General features: G+C 48.6%; 1 protein-coding gene and 1 pseudogene across 1 annotated transcript in view; both read right to left on the bottom strand.

Moving 5' to 3' along the window:
* Positions 1 to 4,214, bottom strand: part of LOC142591345 (uncharacterized) — a 131,028-nt pseudogene extending 126,814 nt beyond the window's left edge.
* LOC142591344 (uncharacterized) overlaps positions 4,194 to 24,215 on the bottom strand; it is a 44,415-nt gene continuing 24,393 nt past the window's right edge. Inside the window, exons 4-6 of the mRNA XM_075703669.1 lie at positions 23,712 to 23,811; positions 22,472 to 22,729; positions 4,194 to 4,274 (exon numbers count right to left, since the gene is read on the bottom strand). Of these exons, the coding sequence (XP_075559784.1) occupies positions 4,264 to 4,274; positions 22,472 to 22,729; positions 23,712 to 23,811 (369 nt within the window). The 3' untranslated portion in view covers positions 4,194 to 4,263. The remainder of the gene's footprint in view (positions 4,275 to 22,471; positions 22,730 to 23,711; positions 23,812 to 24,215) is intronic.

Here is a 24,215-nt window from a genome sequence, read left to right as displayed (position 1 = left end):
AGCGGTAAGGCGTGCAGACACGGACACAAGAGGAGAGACGTGGACAACGCGAACGCCACACGGCGGCCCGCGAACGGCAAACTGCGTGCGGCGAGTTGCCGTGCGGACGGGCCTTCACACGTTTGAGTGTAACACTAGCCGGCCGACTCCGAAAGGGACCAGGATATGCGGCGTTCGTGTTGTCCGCTTCTCTCCTCGCGTAGTCGCATAGTTCGGCAGCTCGGAGTGGTCTCTCGTTCGCTTGTCCTTTCTCAATGTGAGGGCCCGTCCACGTTACCGGCACGGAAACTTGCCGCACGCCATTTGCCCTTCGCGGGTACCCGTGCGACGGCGGTTTGCTCGCGAACGGCGAGATTTCCTTGCCGTAGAGAGGTCGGGCCCGGGACCCGTTTGTGCGGCAGCCGTACGGCGAAGCGGCCAATAAGCGACCGAGGAGTGGTCCCTCTGGCACCGCCTCTGATCGTTCGGCGCTGCCGATATCGTCGCTAGGCCATTTGTGGTTCACTTCAAAGCTAAAGCATACGGCGCTTCGGAATGAATCACCGACTCTCAAAAGCAGCAATATTTTCGTACCGTTGTTGTCACTCTCCGCAATAATAATAATAATCGCGACATGCACTTCGAATCGCCAGTTGACCTCTGCTGGCCGAGCACGCGTATGCGCGAGCAGACGACGCCACAGGAACGATTCAGAAGCAATATTTTTTATAGCTTGTTTGGACAGTAACGAACGTATGTAATGTGGCCCTGTACAAAAGCTTGGGGGCCAGAGACAAAATTTTCTTGAGTTTTTTACTGGTTGCCCGGATGATCGCGTTTTCTTCTCGCAACTTGCCAGATTGTTCACGTTTGCGTGCCCGGTCAACGGCTCTGGCATTTTGGCTCAAGGTCACTTGAAGGTCACCCACAATGGGAGTTAAAAGCATTTCAGGCTTAAAATGAACATTACCTTCTTCGCTTAATGTTTTTGCTCGGTATTATTAGTTTTTTTAGTTTTAAAGGTGTTTGTCTAATCAGTGAGGGCACAAACAATGGCGATCCGTTGCAAAGGGTACGGCCGCCCCGGCGGTCATTACCATCCCTGAAGAAAACCTAAACAGTTATCAGTGTTAGAAAAGCGCGAAAAGGTTTGCCGAGTCGAAAATGCCTCTGCAAGTGGCTAAAGTAGTCCGAAATCACCGGGGAAGGGGGTGGGGGGCGGCGACGTTCAAAATTTCTATTTACAATAAGACAGAAGTCGTTACACAATTTGCAAAATTACCGCCCCACCCAGCATACATTAGAACTTCTTTCTGGGCGAGTTGGTGCATACTTGACATAAAAATTGTAACAGCGCCAACACATGCAACCACAAAGTAACAAGGACGAGACACAATTGAGCGCTTGTGTTCGTCCTTGTTACTTTGTGGTTGCATGTGTTTGCGCTGTTACAATTTTTATGTCATCCAGCATACAGACGATGACATTAGCCTGAAATCCCGTCCCTTGTTGAAAGGCGTGGTTGCTGGTGCGATGTAGACAAGCCAAAGCAGCGCGAACTCAGTATTCCTTAGAAGCTGCGGCGTATGTTGACACATGCTCCTCTCACGACTTATCTCACTATTCCTGTAGGTATACGAGAGGCCCATTGCCCCCCCCCCCCATATATAGCGTGGACAGTTGCTCACCTCAACACACTATGTTGATGCAAGAAAGTTAATAATGATAATGATGACGATTATGAGTTAAGTCCCCTGTGGAACGCGGTGGTGTCATGTTCCGCAACACTCCAGCACACGAATAAAGCTCATATCCAACATCAATATCTTTGAATACGTTTGAATTCCAACTGCTTGCTGTTAGCATCACCAAGCGCATCATTACACCCCATTCTCACGCTATGCACCTATTTTCGTTCGCCGTCACACGTACGGTTTCTCATACATACCTGAGCGCCATCAAAATACCAAACAACCTTTCTTTAGGTTTATACTGCGCTAGCGTGTACCCTCTGATTACTTTCCTTAAGCCTTTATAGGCTTCATGAACGCCGAGTAGAACTTTGTCAACTTTTAGATGGGTGCATTGTGCCGGTCTAAGATAGCCGTAATTATCTCCCCCGTACTTTTGCATGGCATCCACGGAATATCTTCTTTTACAATTTAGCGTTCTCAGACAGCTTCCCCTAAAGCACCCCCCCCCCCCAAAGAAAAGAAAGAAAAGTGCAACGCCCCTCCGATCATTCTAGAAAATTGCCTTATTATTTTTCTCCCTATCTCAATGTTTTCTATTGTTGTCTTACTCTAAACACTGCTTACCATTGCCACGAAAAAAAAAGAACAATGAATGGCAGCGCAGCATATCGACTGGAATGGCGACTGTTCTTTAAGGACACTACTCCGCGATTCTTGAAAATCCTTTTTTGTAAGCAGTTGGTCTGGGCAACTACTCCAAATCGCCGAAGTTCAGCAGCACAGATCCTGCAGCCCACCCTCGTAGGAATCAGCGACAACTCTTACCACATAGCCTCTAGGATCGGGCTGAAAATCACGGGTGACACCAGATCTCGGAGGTCTTGACTACTGAAGCGCGGTGTCGTTTTTAGTCGAAGCTTAACTACTGTGAATCGGCGTTTTTTTCTGCTCTCCTCCACGTTGGAGCACATTCCGTAACTCTGCTAGGCCTAATCGAGAAAGAGCTTTGAATTGAGGTCCCTTTGATGTACACATGCTCGAGGCAATCGGGACATAATGCAAAAGGATAGACAGTTGGGTGAGTTGATATAGTAACATATTCTCGGATTGTAGCGTTAAGTGGGGGGGTGGGGGACACACACACACACACAGAGACTAGAAGACGGGATGAGCGCTCGTCCTGTCTTCTTCTAGTCTGTGTGTGTGTGTGTGTGTGTGTGTCACTTCGCGCTACAATCCGAGAATATGCAACCGAGATCGCTCCCTTGCACGCGCATACCTCCTGGATGCCGTAGTCGTGCGGCAGGAGCGGTGTTGTCTTGAGGAGCTGGCGCGGCTTGAGGAGCAGCACGTCGACGCGGTACTTTCTTTGCGGCCGGTACGCGGCGCCCGCCCTGAGGAACTCGTAGAAGAGGCGCATGGCAGCGGCCACGGCCTCGCGGCTGGGTCGCGCGTCGGGGCGGGCGTCGAGGGGGATGTCGATGGCTGGTTCCCGCCTCGTCTCGTAGCTGGAATTCTCGCTCAGCCGGCTCCTCACCTGCGCGCGAAAGAGGAATTCGGGGACGAGCTCGAGTCTGAGGCCCAGCACCAGATGCTCTTTCGAGACTTTAGCGCGCACAAAGACAGGACGTGCAACGAAGAATGGACACACACATGTTCGACGTCCTGTCTTTGCGCGCGCAAAATTCCCTGAAGGAACCTTGCACAACCAACTCGCCCGAAATATAACGCTTCTGAACCAAATGCTCCTCTGCGCCAACGCGCGTGCGTTGCGAAGTATATACCAGACGCATATAGCGAAGGTTCGGCGCAGTTAACATCCGTATTGCGACGTTACCGTTTTTGTGAAAGAGCCACTCGCACGGCGCGCATTAGGGCGCGTTGTAAAAGAAAAAAGCATGCGCACTTGACGCGCGGTAGGAGTTATCAAACACTCACTCACTCAACCAATCAGCAATACACTTATTCAATCAAGTCAGTGAGCCAGACAAGCAGCCAGCCAGCCAATGAGTCTCTCAATTAAGCATTTAGCTGTCAGTGTTACAAAGCGTGTGCAAAAAAAAAACAAGATAAGGTCTGAGACTCGCTGGCAACCACGTCCGCAATTCACCGATCCATACCCGCTCCGCGACACTCTCAAGGCCATTATACACATATGCATAAACACCAAAAAATAGCCGGTTTTGATGTTTATTCGACGTTTGATGTAATCCGAAGTACGTTAGACGTAATTATTGGACGTTTATTAGTTCCCACTCCGTACACAAGGGTCACGTGTGATGTGGCTCATGCGTAAGTGTGCGGAGGCGAAGTAAACCATGCGGCTTTCTTTTTGCTCAACCGAGGAACGTCAGGGTTAAGGTACTGGACGATGAACGCCACGAAGACGTCCGTCTCTTGCTCCTCTCTGCTGACCGCGGAGCGCAACCTCCGGTGGGCAGAGTGCATGTCCAGAAAACGAGGTGCTCCGACCAGGAAAGTCAGGCAGCCCACGAACTCACCGGAGGCCAGAAGCTGCACGGCCACTTCGAAGGCGACCATGGCACCGAACGTGTAGCCAGCCAGGTAGTACGGCCCTTCCGCCTGTACTTCACGCAGTCTCTGCAGGGTTATGAACATGCGGATATGTATGCATCAGATCTCACCGCAGCACATATGTTTACTATGGCGAGCTGGTGAAGGAAGGAAGCTGAGAACACTAATAGGCATTCTGAATCGGTCACAGCGCGACGCGACACTGTTATCTGTGCCCCCTGCGTCGCAGACAGCGACAATTACAGGGCTCCGAAGTAAATGAGACGTGATAACAATTTGACTTCCGCCCACAAGATGACTTGGGCACCAACGCCTGCGCAACCCCTGCTACTCCTGAGTTCACTTGTTTTATGTGTTCAGTGCGATTCCAGTGTTTCCACAAGCAACTCTGACAATAAAAGAACATTGCGTACTTGGTGTGCCATCTATGGAGAGGTTCCGCTTCTAGAAAAAAACACACACACGAATTCTCAAGATCACACAAGACAAAAAAAATTCAGCACCAAAGGAGGACGTTGATGTTTCTTTTTTACTTTGTTTTTACAGCTTCGAAGAGGCTTGGCAAGTTGTGCAGACACGTGAACCAGGAAAGCCTCAGGAGCAAGAATTGTGACGGCAACGCTAGAACGTTTGTAGATCACTCATTAAGGGGCTGTCTACAATCAAGATTTATTGGTTGAGTTGGTTTATTAATATTCAAATTGATGGGAAATATTTGGATCGGCGTTCGAAAGCGGTGGTGATAGGGAAACAAACAAAAAACCATGTGTATTTTCGTAATCTGTTCAGCAGTAATCTGCCTTTGTCATCCGTTCAGTCTTACGAGGGACCATAGGTCGGTGTGCTCGTTCACGGGTACACATGACATTGGACAAAAGTGTGCACAGGAGTGGGTGCTGGCAAGTTTTGAGTGGACATGAATACGAGCTGGAGTGCAGGATAACGCGAACACAAATGAATGCCAATGATGGTGATTTTCAGCGTGCGTGAATATGAATGAGAGTGATGTTGTCGGCGAGTGTGAGTTAACGTCAGTACACCATGTTCATCACAAACACCTTATAGTATATTACAGCCGTTTCGGGGTTCTGAGGCAGACCGCGCATTGCAGACTGCGGTCTGGCCACGCCGATGCAATCCACCGTCAAGTTAAAAACCTGTTTTGGAATTTATCCTAACACCTTTGCCGTTAAAACAAAGCAGATACAGGAATCAAACTCGCAAGTGAGTGCACAAATTAGGTCGTGAGTGACGTGCATGACTAAGAAGAGTACCACCCCAGGCGGGAATCAGACCCGCGACCTCATGGAACGCTGTGACCACAGAGCAACCGCGGTGGTGCCTTGCAAACAAGGCCTCTCATGAATCGCCGTCAGCATCGTTGGTTCTATGTTCACCGCAGGTCGGAGGCCTCTCCCAGGGAATTAATGTACCAATTACCCAAGGCCCTGCACAGGACACACGAGCACTTGGTATGCTCGTGTGTCCCCCTTCACTGTGTCCTTGTCGATTATGCGCGCAAAATATTTCACTATGAATTTTAAAGGGTGTATTTAAATACTTCTGCAACCTTCTTTTAGGAAAGACCATGTGGTACCTACTGGTGTAGAGATGTAGCTTGGCAGGTAAGAAACTGATGTGTTTTTATCTAAAAATAGAATTGATTGATGTTTTGTGGGACAAGTTGCCTGCTGTCTCAATGAGCAAACTTTATGGCTGAGAATATCTTTGCCATTACGTCAGCGTTCAAAACTTGTCAAAATCTTTAATCGTGGCGCATTAGAAAACACCTTGACACAATATGATTGTAGCGCTTACAGTAATTGAAAGAAAGGTGCTGAAAATAATTACATGAATACAGCAGAATGAAATGCAGGCACTTACATGGGAAATCAAGTAAGCAATTTACCAACGATGTTATGAATGGAAGCACCTGACACTTAATAGAATAAGAAAGCTCTGGAGCAAGCCTCCGGCTCGCAGTGCAAGACTTGTGCACACCTATGATTGTATTGCAGTATTCATGGCAGAGACCGGACCGTTCAACCTTGCACACTGTAACACTCTGTATTTATCTCTCTCAACTCTTGTACCGACATGTACAAACTGCATGTTGTAAACAGTAAAATAATTGCTATTGTCCTACATATATTTTGCATGTTGATTAAATTCTCATTTTCACATCCGACTTTAAAGTTCCACACTGAGAGCTGACCGAGTTAGTGCATTTTTGCGACTAGAAACAGTGCACAAAGTATGAAGGACAATGAAAACACAACGGGAGCACTGACTTGCAACTGAATTTTTATTCATATATATATATATATATATATATATATATATATATATATATATATATATATATATATATATAGTCATATCATAACAAGCCAACCAACACTGACACCAAGGACAACATAGGGAAAATTACTTGTGCCTAATGAATGAAATAAAGAAACGATAAATTAATGGAAATTAAAGTGGATGAAAAAACAACTTGCCGCAGGTGGGAACCGAACCCACAACCTTCGCGAAGGTTGTGGGTTCGGTTCCCACCTGCGGCAAGTTGTTTTTTCATCCACTTTAATTTCCATTAATTTATCGTTTCTTTATTTCATTCATTAGGCACAAGTAATTTCCCCGATGTTGTCCTTGGTGTCAGTGTTGGTTGGCTTGTTATGATATGACTAATAAAAATCGGGCCCCTCGGTTAACCCCCTTTCTTCTCGTATATATATATATACATATATATATAAGAGAACGATGCGAACACACCAGGTAATGTGAAAAAAGCAAGCAAATGAAGTGCAGCTGCTATTAACCGCGACTGACATTGCAAGAAATGCTAGAAAACACAAGCATGAGTGACGTCGTGAGTGAATTCCATCAACTGCGACATGCTACTAAATCCATGCAGAAAGCCATGTTAAATGTAGGTGGGCATTACGTGATTCAATGAATTCCACTATATGCTTACAAACCATACAAAATAACATTTTGCTTGAATAAGGGGCAAAGAAGATCAATCTATTAATTGCTACAAATGCCTTAGTCACCAGATTTAAAAAGAGGGAGGACTTTCGTTTCTTTCAAAGATGAAGGAACGATACCTGTTAGAGAATGCTGAGAAATAACAGCAATAATGAGGAGTCCAATGGGAATAATATAATGTATCAAAATGAATTAGGAATTACGTCAGAGACTCCACATTTCTTAAATTTGCAGACATACATCTATATTTTAACAATATTAATAAGAAATACAACCTAAAAAAAACGCCACTACGTTAGTATTTGCCATAGGAAATGAGTTCCTATGGGGCATGCACAATGGCCTCCAATTGAAAATTGTACCAGTAAAGCTCTACCACGTGTTTGACCCCTGTTGATTGCTTCAAGTCCAGCTAAGTCGCACAAGCCTGTTCCCTTAGTCAGTGAAACTCAGAGAAACTTGGCCTTCTTTGTAGAGCAAAGACAGTCGGCAAAAATGAAGCACACAAAGGTACAGGTGAAGATCCAGGTGCTATATCATATTGTCACAAGATGAACCATTTATCTAAAGACGTGCACAGAGTGGAAATGGTTGCATTCCCATACATGTGCTACATAATGACAATCGCCACAAAAACCCATCACATTGCTATTACTTGCACAGGTAATTTTCATCGCTGCTATGGAATGGCTGCCTGACTGCACCACAATCTATAGCAACCAATACACTGGGCATTTCAACTGGTTGATGAAAGCGGGATGGGCACTAGCCAGACTGAAGCAGCGGCACTCCACACACTGTTCATCGCCTAGCCTCGTGCGAGTCACTTAAGATTCGTCACGGACGCTTGCTGACATTGACTTCAGGCGGGATCATGCCTTTCTGTTAGATTCACGTTTCGCGTCCATGATTTCGTTACTAGGTTTCTGCGTACGTAAGGCGACGCGAAACGAGTGAACGCACTTTGTTCATCGACAAAAGGCGCCCTTACTTTGCAAAGTGATTTGGAAATCGATTGTCAATGCCGGCGCACATCACTTCTGTCTTTTCGAGCTCGTAAGCAGTGTCTCGACGTGGTGCCTAAGGCCAAACGGGCATCCAGCTTTACCAGAAGGCGCAAACACGATGAAAAGAAGCACTACATATGACACAACCTGCAACTTACATTATCCGCGTCGGCACCATATGCAGTTGGCGCTGTGTTACCACGGCTCTTCGAAAGAGGCAGTCCAAATCAGGCGACATGGGATGCTGCTTCGTGGATGCACTACAGTTCGTTCGAAGCTTATTTAACTTCGTAACGGCAACGTTATTCGTACTCGCAGACATTACACAATGCTCCAGTACTAAAGTACACACCACACAGCCACAAGGAACCACAGCGATCCTCTCACTGCGTGCACGCGCGACGTGTGTAGGCGCCGGCGGTCATTTTCGATTTTAAAACACAGCATCAAACAAATGCTTTATCTATTTAGGCTTAACATATTAAACAACAAAACGATAATACTAGCATTTTGCGTACTTTCTATTAAATGTTCTTTTGTACGGCGTCATAATGCGTGACAGCAGTGGACTCCACATGGGGTCGTCTGCTGCCACATGCGTGCACCCAGCGCCGGCCTAAAGATTATAGGGGGACCTTGAAGGGGCCCTGAACCACCCCACGGGCTTGGTGAAATAACCCAGTGCGCGGGTAGCATACGCTGTTGTGAAAATCTCAGCCAAGTTCTGCTTGGCCAAGATTTGCCTTCAAACGAACAACTCTGATGCATTAGTTTGTGCATCTCTCGTGAGCGTTACATTGATTTAGGCGAGCTCGGCGATAGCCCGGTTCACAAATTAGTCGTGCACTTGAGAGCGCTGTATAATGTACCAATTCTTTTTTCCCTTTATTTTGATGGCTATATATGTACCCGTATGCAGAAGAAGTGCACATCGCGATGCTATTTTTTTTTTTGTCGACGGTATGATATGGGCACTCGAGGCGTGTTCGTGCCGCCGGCACGGCCGTGCTGTCACGCTATCGACGGTGCGCGTAAGGTCCCGCGCGTTGAGGGCTTGGCAACGTTCCCAGAGACGCGAGAGATGTGCATTGCATTTGACTGCAGTGAGAACGACGAAACAGAATGGAGCGTGCGCTCCTCACGCTCCGCTCAATGGACTCTACAGCGGAGCCCGGACAGCGTTCCGCCTTCCGCTGTGCGCATGTGCAAACACTATTGGGGGCGAGCTCCACCACTGAAGAAGCTGGTGCCGCCGTTGGCGTGACGTGGGATGAGGGATCACGTGGACACAGAGGCTGCTTCGGAAGCGCCGAAGCTAGCAGAAAACGAAATTTTAAAGTCCAACCTACGCAGCGGTTCTGAATAAGTGCCGAGGCTTTACCGCCTTGGGTGTCGGCTTGACAACATTTTAAAGTACTATAATAGGTATTGGCTGCCTTTGGAGGCGTGCAGCATGGTAGGCTACGGCTCGGTGCCGCAGTGTCGGACGCACGTAACGGAGCCCGGTGTCAGCCTTATTCACACGTAGCAGCAGGACAAGGAGCTGCGTGAAACTTGGCTAGGGAAACTTAGGACCAGCAGACAGCCATCGGCTACAACTCGGGTGTTCCAGCAAGCACAGACGCGAGGAAGATTTCTGCTACGGCGCCGGGACACCGCGATGTTCGGAGAACAGTAGAAAACGCGCACTGAGAAGCTCGCCCGCGCCCGGCTAATGTCATGACGCTTTATTAATTCTATGAACTTGTTCGTGCTAGATTCTGGAAAGTAATTGAAATGGAAAGGGAGCGGTAAGAAGGGCATTCAAGAAAGGCATGGCATATGGTCATGTTTGTGTTATCAATTAATGCACTGGATTACGAAAAAGAAGCAGAGGGAAATCGCACGCTGAGAAGACCGATAAACATATAGTGCGATGCAACTTGAAAAATAACATTCAAACGTCAGAGAATTTAGAATATGAAAAAAGATTAAATCGTCGGAATGGCACATCACAGTAGCTGTATACGTGTCCAAGTCTCTATAATGAGTTATTTTTGAACAGTTCTGATAGCCATATAAAGCTCACGGCACGGGGCGAAAACGCACTCACAGCGAATGCAAAATATTGTGCCCGGACATGCATGCAGACGTGCAGTCGGCCGCTGGGAACCCGTGCGATCACTGGTTTGAGGCTCCATTCCGTTATGCCCCATTTGGTTATACAGACAGCCCACTATAAGAACATATTTCACATAGGTTACTCTCAGCGTTTGCCTACCTTTCACGCAAGAAGGCGGTTCGGGAGACTCCATCGCGGCGACCGCGCGCAGTGGCGTTTACTGTGCTTATTCGGTTATGAGATAGCGTCTGTAAACGATTCTGTGCTTTCAGTTTGCCCAAGATTATTATATCGAGTCAAAAACTAGCTTCGTTTTGAGAACGCCTACATAAATGTCAAGGTGGGCTGCCGCGTGGTGTTTTGATTGAGCGCCGTGAGCGAAACCTATGAGGAGCGCGCCACGTGATCCCTCATACTACGCAAGGGAGGCGGTTCCGAGAGATGGCGACTCCGTAACTCCTCGCCCCCGATAGCCTCCCCGCCATGCAGCCGCGTTAGGCCTCATTTACACAACCACTCCTCACGCTCCGCTCAATGGAGTCTACAGCGGAGCGAGGACAGCGTTCCGCCTTCCACTGTGCGCAAACACTATATCCTCCCCGCAGGGGCATAGCCAGGGGGGGGGGGGGCTTATGGGGCTTCAGCCGCCCCTCCCTCCCCGAAATTTTTTCGTGCTTTCCGTGCACCGCCCAAAGCAACCCCCGGCGCCGGAAATCATTCTGGATTGTGTCTAGAATGCTTTTTGACGCTCGAAAAGACATTTCAGCGCGAAAACTGCGAACTTGGGCTGCATTTCGTGGCAACGCCCATGCACCGGGAGTCACATAACGCCAGCAGCCCCATCCGAGCACAAAGTTTCAAGGGCGTTTTGATTGCGAACGGGCTCGCCGCGGCATCTCGCGGAGGCCGCGGAATCTGCGGAGCGCGTGGATGTCAATTCTGAAACTTTATGGGTATAAAGTTCTCATAAACTTTTGATGCGAAAGGTGCATTGACATTTCAAAACGTGTGCTTTAGATTTTCAATTACGGAACTTTCTGGGTTTAATGTTCCTATAAATATTTTACGCCAAAGGTGCATTGACTTTTCCAAAGTCTTACCTTCGAACATACAACGAGAAAAGCCAAATCAACAAGCTATCAGACAATTTGACAACGCACGCAGCGAGGTCCCATGAGACGAAGCTTCGTGGTGGTTCATTCGCGCCATCATGTCGCATAAAAAAAATACCAGCATTTTTTTTCACCTGTGCCATGTCAAAACACTAAAGCCAGCCAAGGTAACTACGTTCTTATTTTTTTTCTACTTTGACTTTTATTCGCGAGGACACATTGAGGCTCTTCAATTTCTTTTGTCCTCGCTACTCACAGGCTGCCAGAGCCAGCCAGAGCGCATGCATTTTTCTCGTGTTGCCCCAACCACTGCACGGCGCACTTCGGTGCGCGTTCGGTTTTCTCTGGCCGAATGCATTTTCGCCTAGCAGAGCTTTGGACGCTTTCTAGATAGCAGACGAGAAAAAGAAACAATGGTCGCTCACCGCCATCCCTGTGGGGAGACTCGACGGATTGCACCGCGTTCGCTTGAGCGCAACCTCTCCAGAAAAACTTATATGGCGACTATAGCGAGCGATGATAGCGAGCAGTATGCGCATGGTTTTCGGTGGACCAAGCGTCTCGCGTTTTCTTCGATATTCCCTTGGTAGCCACATTAGGTACCCAACGTAGGCATTCGATTGTAGCCAACATACTTTCCTTTGTGTTCCTTCATCTGGGTGTCCGCGCCCCACAAAAGGAAAAAGAAAGAAAAACATTGTTGCGGCACAGCGAAATGTCGCATGGTAAAAGTTTGATTTTGTTACTTCTTTTGCGGAAAGCAATGGGCCATGGGAGGCTTCAGTTGCCGGATACTCTTACTATATTATTGCGATAGCAATTATATGGACACTCCAGGCGCATTCCTGCCGTCGCCGTCGCCCTCATGTTTGTATAAAGTCCAAGGGCGATAACATCGTGAGCGTGCGCCGCATGCTGTATGTGCGAGTGAAAGCATGGGGGGGGGGGGGGGGAATGGGTGAACCGACGATGGCGGCTTAGTCTAGTTTGCGCAAGGGAGAAAAGGGAGAAGCAAGCGCGCCGCCTTCCGTCACGCGTTATACATACAACGCCGGGCCAGCAACAAGCCACCACTGTGATTGTTAAATTCACGGCATGCCTGAAACTTGCTGCAATCGACGTCGGTACCCTCTGCCACGCTATCCGCTCGGCGGCAGGACTCAACACAGTGGAACGCAGCGACACATACTTCAAAATCCGCACCACACAAAACCTGGTGGCCGTTGACACCTATCGTCGATCTGCTGCCGACAAGCTCGCGGAACTATAGAGCATCACTATCAATGATGCAGCTTACGAGACAAACACCTACGTGGCCGCTGATCCTATGAACGCACGCGGCGTCATACATGGAATACCCTGCTCGGTCTCCGACGGAGAGCTGCAAAGTATTGTGGAAGTAGAACAAGTGAAACTCCTGACAATCCGCCGAATAGGCACGTCCAACACCGTGATGGTGACGGTGGAAGGCCCACGTTTACCCAGATTTGCCCTTATTAATCGCGTTGTCCAGCTCCTCTACCCATTTCGGCACAGAAGTTCGCTGTGCTCGCACTGCTTCACGCTCGGTCACGCCGCCGACGTATGCCCAAATCGTTCGACGTATTGCATGTGCCATCAATGCAGTAGAACATTTCCCAGTGCGCAAAGCATACCCCCCGCCCCCCCATGAGTGCTTCCCCTACTGCCATAATTGCGGCGGTGAACATTCGCCGACTTCGAAAGACTGCCCAGCAAGAAAAGAAGCGGACCGCGCGGCGCGTTCGCGGGCATCCAAGCACCGTCACCGACGGATACGCAACACGAAGCCCTTCCAGTATACATCAGATTTCCCTGAATTGCCACAGGGGACACACCGTCCCCGTCAACAGGGCACAAGAGTCACTATAAGTGACAAGACCCCAGACACCTCCATCGCTACTTCCAACCGGTTTTCCGTGCTTCGCCAGACGAGTCGCAGCCGGAGTCTCAGTCACTGCCGGAGTCGCAGTCGCAGCCGCAGCCGCAACCGCAGTCGCGCCCGCAATCGCAGCCGAAGTCGCAGTGCCAACCAAACCATCACAAAAAATTTCCAAATGGAAGCCCGCCGTCTAAGGCCGCCAAGCGATCTACCACTCCGGAGCCGGAACGTCCCAGAAATGACAAGAGCCAGCCAACCTCTGGTGACGGTGAGCCAGTCCGTCCAAACCTGCCTACTAATCCCTCACAATCCTCACCTAACACTTCACAGTCAACCCGTTCTATTTTACGGACTCCACTCCTTCATTACTCGTACTCTCAAGCTCTTCAGCGCCCTATGACACCATCTACAACCCCATCGCACATGCCGGACCAAACAAGCATGCAGCGCCTTGAACGAGCGATCCAGGTTTTCACGGCTAAAGTAGACAGCCTCGCGAATGAGGTTGCAGTGATTCGCACGATACAAGCTGAAATGCAATATCTTAAGCAAGAAATTGCACGCACTGATTTCGTCGTTCAACAGCTTGTAGCCAACGCGCAAATATTCGCGCGTGCACAGACATCCACGCAGTCCAAGGTCGATGAGCTCTCCGGCTCGGCAAATCTGTAATATGGCAGGCCCTAATCGACCTTTAGTAATATGGCAATGGAATTGCAGGAGCCTTCGAATGAAGAAAGCTCTCTTACAAAAATTTATCGGCCGAGAAGCGCAGAAACCAGATATCATTTTAATTCAAGAAGCTTGCGGACTTAAATCATTACCGGGATATTAACACTTTACCCAAGGAAATATTACTAAACGAGACAAAAGAGCTCCACAGGGTGTGACCGTTCCCATTACCACTGTAACATACGTGGCCAAACATATTCCAGCTATACAAATCGATACTGATTCCATAAACAATTCGACTCAGGAGCACGTTAGTGTCCAATGCCGCTTCGGCAGCCGTGACGTTCTAATTATCAATGCATACTGGGTCCCAAGTCTCGACGGTCCTTCTCTGAAATGGTTGGACACGTACACAAAGCTACATAAGGACAAAGACGTCATTATAGCTGGGGATTTCAATACACATAACATATCATGGGGCTACCAGCGCACAACTAAAGCAGGGCAGCGCCTCGAAAGAAAAATGCAAGATAACGAGTTTACGTCTCTTAATGACACAACCGAGCCCACGCGCCAAGGAAACAGTGTCGAACGTGACTCTAACCCCGACTTAAGCTGGTACCACGGAATCGGGAATGTAAGTTGGGCGAATCTTCACGAAAGTCTTGGAAGTGACCATTACATCATTGAGGTTACTCTAAGCATTCCTCGCTCTAAGGCTCGCTTTGCTAACGCAGCTTCTAGTACACAACTTACTGACTGGCACCGATTCCGATCAGACCTAGATAGGGCCGACGAACAGCCGCACCTACATTCATGGGTGAAGAATATTAGCGAGACGAGGAAAAAGTACACCAAAATGATTGCGCGTACTGTTGAAAACCCACACATAGACTTTCATCTGCTTAACTTATGGGATGAAAGACACAGGATAGTGCAGAATTGGAAGAAACATAAACAGAATCATAGCCTTCGCAAACTTATTGAGCAAATAACAGTAGAAGCACAAGAATACGCGCAAAAACTGTGCACCGAGAACTGGTTAGAAACAGGTGACAAGCTCAACGGCCGCCTACATACTGCGAGAGTGTGGAATATCTTAAGATCACTTTTGGGCCAAGGAAAACCACGACACGCCATGGACAAGATAATGATGAGCTCTGGCTGACACGCGAAGAAATAATTGATGAAATTCGTCAGACGTTCTATTCCTTGGATCAAAATGCAGCAAAACTTCCGGATTACTCAACTGAGTCACTCGAAGAGAGTACAACAGGCATAAACAGCCTGTTTCCTTTAGCTGAGCTACATACAGCTCTCTCTTCGCTGAAACGAAACACTACGCCTGGCAAAGATGGGATTACTTATAGTACACTTCGTAACTTACCCTCTTCTCAATTAGAACAACTTTTAGAATACATCAACAATATTCGGGAATCCGGAATCCTTCCAGAGGAATGGAAAACGGCAATGATAATACCAATCCCGAAACCCAGCAACCCGGCCAACTGTATCACAAACCTACGTCCTGTATCTTTAACGTCGTGTGTAAGCAAACTGATGGAACGCATGGCCCTTAACCGTCTCAACTGGCACTTAGAAAACAGCAGTGCTTTTCCTTACACAATGACAGGCTTTAGATCACATGGTATCACTCAGGATACCATGCTTCGCATCTCGGAAGATGTGTATCAAAATCACAGTCTCGTACAAACCAGAGTAATCGCAGGTGTAGATATACACAAGGCTTTCGACCACGTGAAACACTCCGCTATCCTCAAGAACCTCTTGACCTTACGAACCGGCACCCGCCTCTACAATTATATTAAAGATTTTTTTACCGGTCGCTCTATACAAATTCAAATCAATGGAGAGCTGTCAGCGCCATACCCTCTGAGTATAGGAGTGCCTCAAGGCTCAATCCTATCACCCACTCTCTTCAATATTGCTTTGCTCGATCTGCCTGCCCGGCTCTCTTCCATCGCACTACTCGAACACAATATTTATGCAGGCGATATTACTACATGGTGTTGCAAGGGGTGCCTAGGTGAACAGGAGCACACCATCCAGTCAGGCTTAGATACCATTCACGAATACGTTAACGGTATTGGGCTTAAGTGTTCTCCAACAAAATCTGAGTACATAGTAGTAACTAATCAAATAGGCCGCCGCGCGGAAGAGCAGCGCCAAAGCATCAGTCTTCATATCGAACACACTGAAATACCGCGCCGATCTAACATCAAAATACTGGGCTTCATCCTTCAGGATGACGGTAGAGCTGAAGTATGGTTGGAAAAAACGATCCGACAACTAAACCAGATATACCACATGTTATCTAAAGTAACACGTAAACACAGAGGACTAAAGGAGCAAGAACTTCGAAGGATTATTGAAGCGCTTGTCTACTCCCGTGTGCTCTACCAACTTCCATATCAATCTCTCACTAAGACCCAGCACTCCAAATTAGAAACGGCGCTCCGCAAATATATGAGATTAGCTTTAGGAGTACCCCGATTCGCCGCAAACGACCTTGTGGCCGCCACCTGGCTTTTCAACACACTTGATGAACGCACTACAATTTCCAGACAAGCGCAAATTCAAAGGCTTCAAACATCCCCACAAGGGCGCAGACTGCTCGAACATCAAGGATACCAGACAGGTGCCCTACCGCCTTTTCCACCGTTGTATTCACCACCATGGGACTCACTACCCGGATTCACGGTCCTACCCATACCACAATATATGCAGCCGCACAAACACGAAGCTCGCTGCTCCCAGTTAGTCAAACGAATAAATAGGGAAAACCCACTACCAGACACTACGTATTATTATACGGACGCTAGTCACTCGGAGGGTAGATGTCTAACTGCAGTAGTCGGCCCTGACTACGAGCATGTAAACGCACACATAGGAGTCCCCGACCCATCCGACGCAGAGGCTCTTGCTATTCTCGAAGCAGTCACCCGGCCTCATCATCCTACCCAACGCAACTTAATTCGCACCGATAGCCAAGATGCATGCCGCATGTTTCGCGACAACTTGCTACCTGAGCATATACACAGCCTACTTCAATGTCACTTGGACGCACACCCTTCGCTCTGTGTTACCTTGCAGTGGATACCTGGGCACCAAGGCATGGGGGGGGGGGGGGACTCCCGGGCTCATGAGCTCACCCGCGTAGTTAGTTTTCCGGGTCCCCCGTGCCTATGGCCATCCGAATTCAGCCCAAGGGAACAAAGAAAGACTTTGCACAAGGCGCGCACATCACTTTTAAAGCAACTTCGCGCCAATGCCGTCGCCTTTATTACTCCCCCTGCTAACCTCTCGCGAGAAGACAGCGCTATTCTCCGAAGACTTCAAACAAACTCAATAGTGGCTCCTCTTTTCCGTCACTATATTCAAGGCCTACCTGGGCCACCGAAATGCCCGAACTGCATGGAATATCGGTCCCTAGAGCACTGGCTATGACATTGCCCTCACACTCAACCGAAACTGCAGTCAGCCCTCTCTAACATTCCCACTAACATCAAGCCACGGTCATGGACGGAGTGGCTCACTCCACCACCCCATGCAACTAACATTTTCCTGCCGGTGCTTATCCAGCACGTCAGAGACGTGTTGTGTGAGGACTGGTAGCTGACCGACCAGGGTAGAGCGCCGGACGCTGGCGTAAAAATAAAAGTTTTCTCTCTCTCTCTCTCTCTCATACACTGAGTTGAACATAGTTGCGCGACGTAATGGACGCTCCAGAAGTTGAGCAGCGTGGTGCCGTGAGGTTTTTGACAGCTGAAGCTGTTTCCGAAAAAGAAATTAGTCGCCGTATGGCTGCCGTGTACATTGAACATAGTATTTCACTGGCCACTGTGAAGCGTTGGAGCAAATGATTCAAAGAAGGACGTGAAAGTTGCAAATAGAATCCAATACCCGGCCAAAGCCACCATGCAATCACCCCCAACATGATTGCAAAGGTTGATGAGCTGATTGGAGAAGAACGGAGGATAACCATCGATGAACTGGCAGAGCGTGCGAACATCAGTCACGGTTCGGGTAACGCCATAATTCATGAACATCTCTGTTGTCGGCTCTTGTGTGCGCAATGGATGCCCAAAATTTTGAACCACCGCCAGAAGACGGAGAAGTTCGGCGCTGCCTTTACTCATCCGATCCGGTACCACAATGAGGACGACGATTTCTTGTATGCAATTGTGATCGGGGACGAACCATCATGCCACTACTACAAGCCTGAAACACGAAGGCAGAATTTACAGTGGAAACATTCGAATTCACCACTGCCAAAGAAAGCAAAGGCTGTCATTTCCAACGGCAAGGTGTTGCTGACTTTTTTTTTCGATCTTCAGGGGCCATTACTGGTAGAATTTGCTAAATCTAGAGAGGGTATCAATTGTTTTCGATATTGTGAAACGCCGGACCGGCTGCGCGTCGCAATCAAGGTGGAAAATTGACGAATGGGGTCATCTTGTTCCATGAAAATGCCCGTCCCCACGTCGCTGATGTGCTTAATACAAAACTGGCAAAGTTCAAGCGGAAACGCTGCAACATCCGCCATACAGCTCAGACCTGTCGCCATGCGACTTCCACACTCTGGGGCAACCAAAAAAGCAGCTCAAGGGAACCAGATTCGTGTTGAGCGATGACGTGAAAGAGTCAGTTGCCGTCTTTTTGAAACGGCAACCCAAGGAGCTTTATGAAACAGGGATCACGCGACTCGTTAGTCAATGGGACAAATGTCTAAATACTCATGGATACTACTTTTAAGTAAAGTACCCCATTTGTAGATATATTCGCATTGGCTCACTTTCATTTGACTCGGCCTCGTATATTTTGCAGAACACATGCTTTTTATGCGTGCTCTCTGTTGCGACTATAATTTCGGTGCAATTACTCACGATACACGACCGCTGATAGCTGCTCCTGCGTAATACATTGGAACAAATGACAGCGTCATTGAGATTTTTCACTGGCCGCTGCAAATGTACAAGAATGTAAACAAGGATCTTGAATGACAAAGCAAAGTTTCATTAACATATTCGTCCTCATCTTGTTCATTTCGTGGCCTTTACATTTTTCATATCAGCTGCATGCACTGCTTTGCTCATTTCGAACTGATATAGTTCTAAAGTTCGTGTGATATTTTTTTTTACTTACTAAAGGGGTTGGGACACCAAATTTCGAGGCTTTAAAAAGCATGTTGTGGGCTGCTTCCTCATGCAAGGTCACCCTGAACGAGGTATTGGACGCTGCAAACATTACAAAATAATTTTAATTCAGCTCCAAAGAGTCATTAAAAACTCCTTCTCGAAGTCGAGACTCATGGCTAGCGCGGCGGTTACTACGTCACAGAGGAGGAACGAAAATATTGACGTCATAGCACACTAGCAGAAAACGTGACGTATGATGAGTAGTGATGAAATGCCAATTACGGAACCTGCTGAGCCGAGCGACCGAGCATAGCCTCCACTATGACCGAGCCACAGGCATACAGAAATCCTTTGTTAATGCAAAGAAGCGGTAAGGCGTGCAGACACGGACACAAGAGGAGAGACGTGGACAACGCGAACGCCACACGGCGGCCCGCGAACGGCAAACTGCGTGCGGCGAGTTGCCGTGCGGACGGGCCTTCACACGTTTGAGTGTAACACTAGCCGGCCGACTCCGAAAGGGACCAGGATATGCGGCGTTCGTGTTGTCCGCTTCTCTCCTCGCGTAGTCGCATAGTTCGGCAGCTCGGAGTGGTCTCTCGTTCGCTTGTCCTTTCTCAATGTGAGGGCCCGTCCACGTTACCGGCACGGAAACTTGCCGCACGCCATTTGCCCTTCGCGGGTACCCGTGCGACGGCGGTTTGCTCGCGAACGGCGAGATTTCCTTGCCGTAGAGAGGTCGGGCCCGGGACCCGTTTGTGCGGCCGGCAGCCGTACGGCGAAGCGGCCAATAAGCGACCGAGGAGTGGTCCCTCTGGCACCGCCTCTGATCGTTCGGCGCTGCCGATATCGTCGCTAGGCCATTTGTGGTTCACTTCAAAGCTAAAGCATACGGCGCTTCGGAATGAATCACCGACTCTCAAAAGCAGCAATATTTTCGTACCGTTGTTGTCACTCTCCGCAATAATAATAATAATCGCGACATGCACTTCGAATCGCCAGTTGTTGACCTCTGCTGGCCGAGCACGCGTATGCGCGAGCAGACGACGCCACAGGAACGATTCAGAAGCAATATTTTTTATAACTTGTTTGGACAGTAACTAACGTATGTAATGTGGCCCTGTACAAAAGCTTGGGGGCCAGAGACCGAATTTTCTTGAGTTTTTTACTGGTTGCCCGGATGATCGCGTTTTCTTCTCGCAACTTGCCAGATTGTTCACGTTTGCGTGCCCGGTCAACGGCTCTGGCATTTTGGCTCAAGGTCACTTGAAGGTCACCCACAATGGGAGTTAAAAGCATTTCAGGCTTAAAATGAACATTACCTTCTTCGCTTAATGTTTTTGTTCGGTATTATTAGTTTTTTTAGTTTTAAAGGTGTTTGTCTAATCAGTGAGGGCACAAACAATGGCGATCCGTTGCAAAGGGTACGGCCGCCCCGGCGGTCATTACCATCGCTGAAGAAAACCTAAATAGTTATCAGTGTTAGAAAAGCGCGAAAAGGTTTGCCGAGTCGAAAATGCCTCTGCAAGTGGCTAAAGTAGTCCGAAATCACCGGGGAAGGGGGTGGGGGGGGGGCGACGTTCAAAATTTCTATTTGCAATAAGACAGAAGTCGTTACACAATTTGCAAAATTACCGCCCCACCCAGCATACATTAGAACTTCTTTCTGGGCGAGTTGGTGCATACTTGACATAAAAATTGTAACAGCGCCAACACATGCAACCACAAAGTAACAAGGACGAGACACAATTGAGCGCTTGTGTTCGTCCTTGTTACTTTGTGGTTGCATGTGTTTGCGCTGTTACAATTTTTGTGTCATCCAGCATACAGACGATGACATTAGCCTGAAATCCCGTCCCTTGTTGAAAGGCGTGGTTGCTGGTGCGATGTAGACAAGCCAAAGCAGCGCGAACTCAGTATTCCTTAGAAGCTGCGGCGTATGTTGACACATGCTCCTCTCACGACTTATCTCACTATTCCTGTAGGTATACGAGAGGCCCATTGCCCCCCCCCCCCCATATATAGCGTGGACAGTTGCTCACCTCAACACACTATGTTGATGCAAGAAAGTTAATAATGATAATGATGACGACTATGAGTTAAGTCCCCTGTGGAACGCGGTGGTGTCATGTTCCGCAACACTCCAGCACACGAATAAAGCTCATATCCAACATCAATATCTTTGAATACGTTTGAATTCCAACTGCTTGCTGTTAGCATCACCAAGCGCATCATTACACCCCATTCTCACGCTATGCACCTATTTTCGTTCGCCGTCACACGTACGGTTTCTCATACATACCTGAGCGCCATCAAAATACCAAACAACCTTTCTTTAGGTTTATACTGCGCTAGCGTGTACCCTCTGATTACTTTCCTTAAGCCTTTATAGGCTTCATGAACGCCGAGTAGAACTTTGTCAACTTTTAGATGGGTGCATTGTGCCGGTCTAAGATAGCCGTAATTATCTCCCCCGTACTTTTGCATGGCATCCACGGAATATCTTCTTTTACAATTTAGCGTTCTCAGACAGCTTCCCCTAAAGCACCCCCCCCAAAGAAAAGAAAGAAAAGTGCAACGCCCCTCCGATCATTCTAGAAAATTGCCTTATTATTTTTCTCCCTATCTCAATGTTTTCTATTGTTGTCTTACTCTAAACACTGCTTACCATTGCCACGAAAAAAAAAGAACAATGAATGGCAGCGCAGCATATCGACTGGAATGGCGACTGTTCTTTAAGGACACTACTCCGCGATTCTTGAAAATCCTTTTTTGTAAGCAGTTGGTCTGGGCAACTACTCCAAATCGCCGAAGTTCAGCAGCACAGATCCTGCAGCCCACCCTCGTAGGAATCAGCGACAACTCTTACCACATAGCCTCTAGGATCGGGCTGAAAATCACGGGTGACACCAGATCTCGGAGGTCTTGACTACTGAAGCGCGGTGTCGTTTTTAGTCGAAGCTTAACTACTGTGAATCGGCGTTTTTTTCTGCTCTCCTCCACGTTGGAGCACATTCCGTAACTCTGCTAGGCCTAATCGAGAAAGAGCTTTGAATTGAGGTCCCTTTGATGTACACATGCTCGAGGCAATCGGGACATAATGCAAAAGGATAGACAGTTGGGTGAGTTGATATAGTAACATATTCTCGGATTGTAGCGTTAAGTGGGGGGGTGGGGGACACACACACACACACAGAGACTAGAAGACGGGATGAGCGCTCGTCCTGTCTTCTTCTAGTCTGTGTGTGTGTGTGTGTGTGTGTCACTTCGCGCTACAATCCGAGAATATGCAACCGAGATCGCTCCCTTGCACGCGCATACCTCCTGGATGCCGTAGTCGTGCGGCAGGAGCGGTGTTGTCTTGAGGAGCTGGCGCGGCTTGAGGAGCAGCACGTCGACGCGGTACTTTCTTTGCGGCCGGTACGCGGCGCCCGCCCTGAGGAACTCGTAGAAGAGGCGCATGGCAGCGGCCACGGCCTCGCGGCTGGGTCGCGCGTCGGGGCGGGCGTCGAGGGGGATGTCGATGGCTGGTTCCCGCCTCGTCTCGTAGCTGGAATTCTCGCTCAGCCGGCTCCTCACCTGCGCGCGAAAGAGGAATTCGGGGACGAGCTCGAGTCTGAGGCCCAGCACCAGATGCTCTTTCGAGACTTTAGCGCGCACAAAGACAGGACGTGCAACGAAGAATGGACACACACATGTTCGACGTCCTGTCTTTGCGCGCGCAAAATTCCCTGAAGGAACCTTGCACAACCAACTCGCCCGAAATATAACGCTTCTGAACCAAATGCTCCTCTGCGCCAACGCGCGTGCGTTGCGAAGTATATACCAGACGCATATAGCGAAGGTTCGGCGCAGTTAACATCCGTATTGCGACGTTACCGTTTTTGTGAAAGAGCCACTCGCACGGCGCGCATTAGGGCGCGTTGTAAAAGAAAAAAGCATGCGCACTTGACGCGCGGTAGGAGTTATCAAACACTCACTCACTCAACCAATCAGCAATACACTTATTCAATCAAGTCAGTGAGCCAGACAAGCAGCCAGCCAGCCAATGAGTCTCTCAATTAAGCATTTAGCTGTCAGTGTTACAAAGCGTGTGCAAAAAAAAAACAAGATAAGGTCTGAGACTCGCTGGCAACCACGTCCGCAATTCACCGATCCATACCCGCTCCGCGACACTCTCAAGGCCATTATACACATATGCATAAACACCAAAAAATAGCCGGTTTTGATGTTTATTCGACGTTTGATGTAATCCGAAGTACGTTAGACGTAATTATTGGACGTTTATTAGTTCCCACTCCGTACACAAGGGTCACGTGTGATGTGGCTCATGCGTAAGTGTGCGGAGGCGGAGTAAACCATGTGACGGGAGTAAACCATGCGGCTTTCTTTTTGCTCAACCGAGGAACGTCAGGGTTAAGGTACTGGACGATGAACGCCACGAAGACGTCCGTCTCTTGCTCCTCTCTGCTGACCGCGGAGCGCAACCTCCGGTGGGCAGAGTGCATGTCCAGAAAACGAGGTGCTCCGACCAGGAAAGTCAGGCAGCCCACGGACTCACCGGAGGCCAGAAGCTGCACGGCCACTTCGAAGGCGACCATGGCACCGAACGTGTAGCCAGCCAGGTAGTACGGCCCTTCCGCCTGTACTTCACGCAGTCTCTGCAGGGTTATGAACATGCGGATATGTATGCATCAGATCTCACCGCAGCACATATGTTTACTATGGCGAGCTGGTGAAGGAAGGAAGCTGAGAACACTAATAGGCATTCTGAATCGGTCACAGCGCGACGCGACACTGTTATCTGTGCCCCCTGCGTCGCAGACAGCGACAACTACAGGGCTCCGAAGTAAATGAGACGTGATAACAATTTCACTTCCGCCCACAAGATGACTTGGGCACCAACGCCTGCGCAACCCCTGCTACTCCTGAGTTCACTTGTTTTATGTGTTCAGTGCGATTCCAGTGTTTCCACAAGCAACTCTGACAATAAAAGAACATTGCGTACTTGGTGTGCCATCTATGGAGAGGTTCCGCTTCTAGAAAAAAACACACACACGAATTC

Source organism: Dermacentor variabilis, chromosome 8 (genome assembly GCF_050947875.1).
Source record: "Dermacentor variabilis isolate Ectoservices chromosome 8, ASM5094787v1, whole genome shotgun sequence".
NCBI lineage: Eukaryota > Metazoa > Arthropoda > Arachnida > Ixodida > Ixodidae > Dermacentor > Dermacentor variabilis.
This window is presented reverse-complemented; position numbering and strand designations above follow the sequence as displayed.